This window comes from Branchiostoma floridae, chromosome 18, assembly GCF_000003815.2.
Source record: "Branchiostoma floridae strain S238N-H82 chromosome 18, Bfl_VNyyK, whole genome shotgun sequence".
Taxonomy (NCBI): domain Eukaryota; kingdom Metazoa; phylum Chordata; class Leptocardii; order Amphioxiformes; family Branchiostomatidae; genus Branchiostoma; species Branchiostoma floridae.
This window is the reverse complement of record NC_049996.1, coordinates 6721509-6722879: the sequence shown is the minus strand read 5'-3', so window position 1 is coordinate 6722879 and position 1371 is coordinate 6721509. Positions and strand designations below refer to the sequence as shown.

At 35.2% G+C, this 1371-nt stretch overlaps 1 protein-coding gene across 6 annotated transcripts in view; it reads left to right on the top strand.

Moving 5' to 3' along the window:
* The window catches only part of LOC118406198 (titin homolog), a 24482-nt gene extending 23501 nt beyond the window's left edge, over nt 1–981 (top strand). For all 6 annotated transcript variants that reach the window (XM_035806098.1, XM_035806099.1, XM_035806101.1 and 3 more), the window contains one exon: nt 599–981. In XM_035806098.1, the coding sequence (XP_035661991.1) occupies nt 599–615 (17 nt within the window). In that variant the 3' untranslated portion in view covers nt 616–981. The remainder of the gene's footprint in view (nt 1–598) is intronic.
* Nucleotides 982–1371: the final 390 nt, after the last annotated feature.

Here is a 1371-nt window from a genome sequence, read left to right as displayed (position 1 = left end):
CTCAAACTCCCAGAACAAATGAAGGTTCTAAAACCCCATGTTGATCCCAATCTTTGCTATATCCACCCTCGCTGTGAATACAGAACATTCTAGACCAAACAACTCAGATCGATATCCTTACGGAAAAAAACAAAAACAATGGTGAAACTGAAGAAATTTTTTAACCAAACTTAAAAAGCTTAGATCTTACATATACCTGTACCCTATAACACAAAATGTTTTAAAAATTGGACCAAGTTGTACAAGGAAAGAAAGATTTTCATGGATCGTGAGTGATCACTGTAATGTTTCCCATGTTGAGCTCTCTACTTTGCAATGGCGAGTGACTGTCTGCCTACCATTGTCTCCTGAGACAGATGGATGCCAACAGAACTTTGCAACGCAATGACATGCATCGCAATTTATTATATGCACCTACATGATGTTTCTAAGCATATGACTGAAAAATAAGATCTTTATTGATAACTACTTGATTTTATTACTTATCTGCCAACTTAAACACTGATAGTTTCCAATAATCTATACTTGTACGGATGTGAATTCTATGGTTAAAATGTTATGTTGGTTTAACAAGTTGTTGATTTCTTGTATTCTACAGGTTGTGTCATCCAATAGGAATCCAGGATAACAAGAGTTTGGAGTTCGCACGCTTTCGTGAAATATTTAGAGTTTCTCGTATGTTTTGATTAATTTTAGTAGACCAATTATGAAAATAATACACGTATCATGTTTGACTATTGTTGGCTGTGGAGAAGCTAATGGTAAAAGAGTTATTTACGCCTTCGACTAACTTTTATTCAAGAGACAGTAGTACTAACCCTATTGTGTTGTATAAATGTGAACATAAAACATTACTTCCGGGTGTTGTGGTGATTGTACATTGGGTAATTCATTATATGCTGTATTATGTGAACTTGTACTTGAATACGCAATTTTTCTGACTCATGTTTACTGTTGACAATAAACAAGTAAATCATATCAGTGATATTTGTGTCTTTTACAATACAATCTGCATGATTATTTTTAAATTTGAATACGCAGTGACCTTGCTTCGAACGTAGCCGTTGCAATTGTTAACGCTCACATTTTCTCTTTACAAAAGTCCATGTTTCCCCCAGACAACAGTTATATATGCATAAACGTGGGGTCTTGGTTAATTTTTTCAGCATTGTAGATGAAAGCAAACATAGCTCATTTCTGCATAATGAGACAATGAGAAATCCGTCCGAAGTTATGGGTGTGTTCAAATTAGGGGGCAAGCCGTTACGTGTATTGAATACAGCACACAGAAGAAGACAACAAGCGAGGCTACAAAAATATATATCACACTAGCGATACCACTCTAAAAAGCCGAGAACTAATGCAAAATAC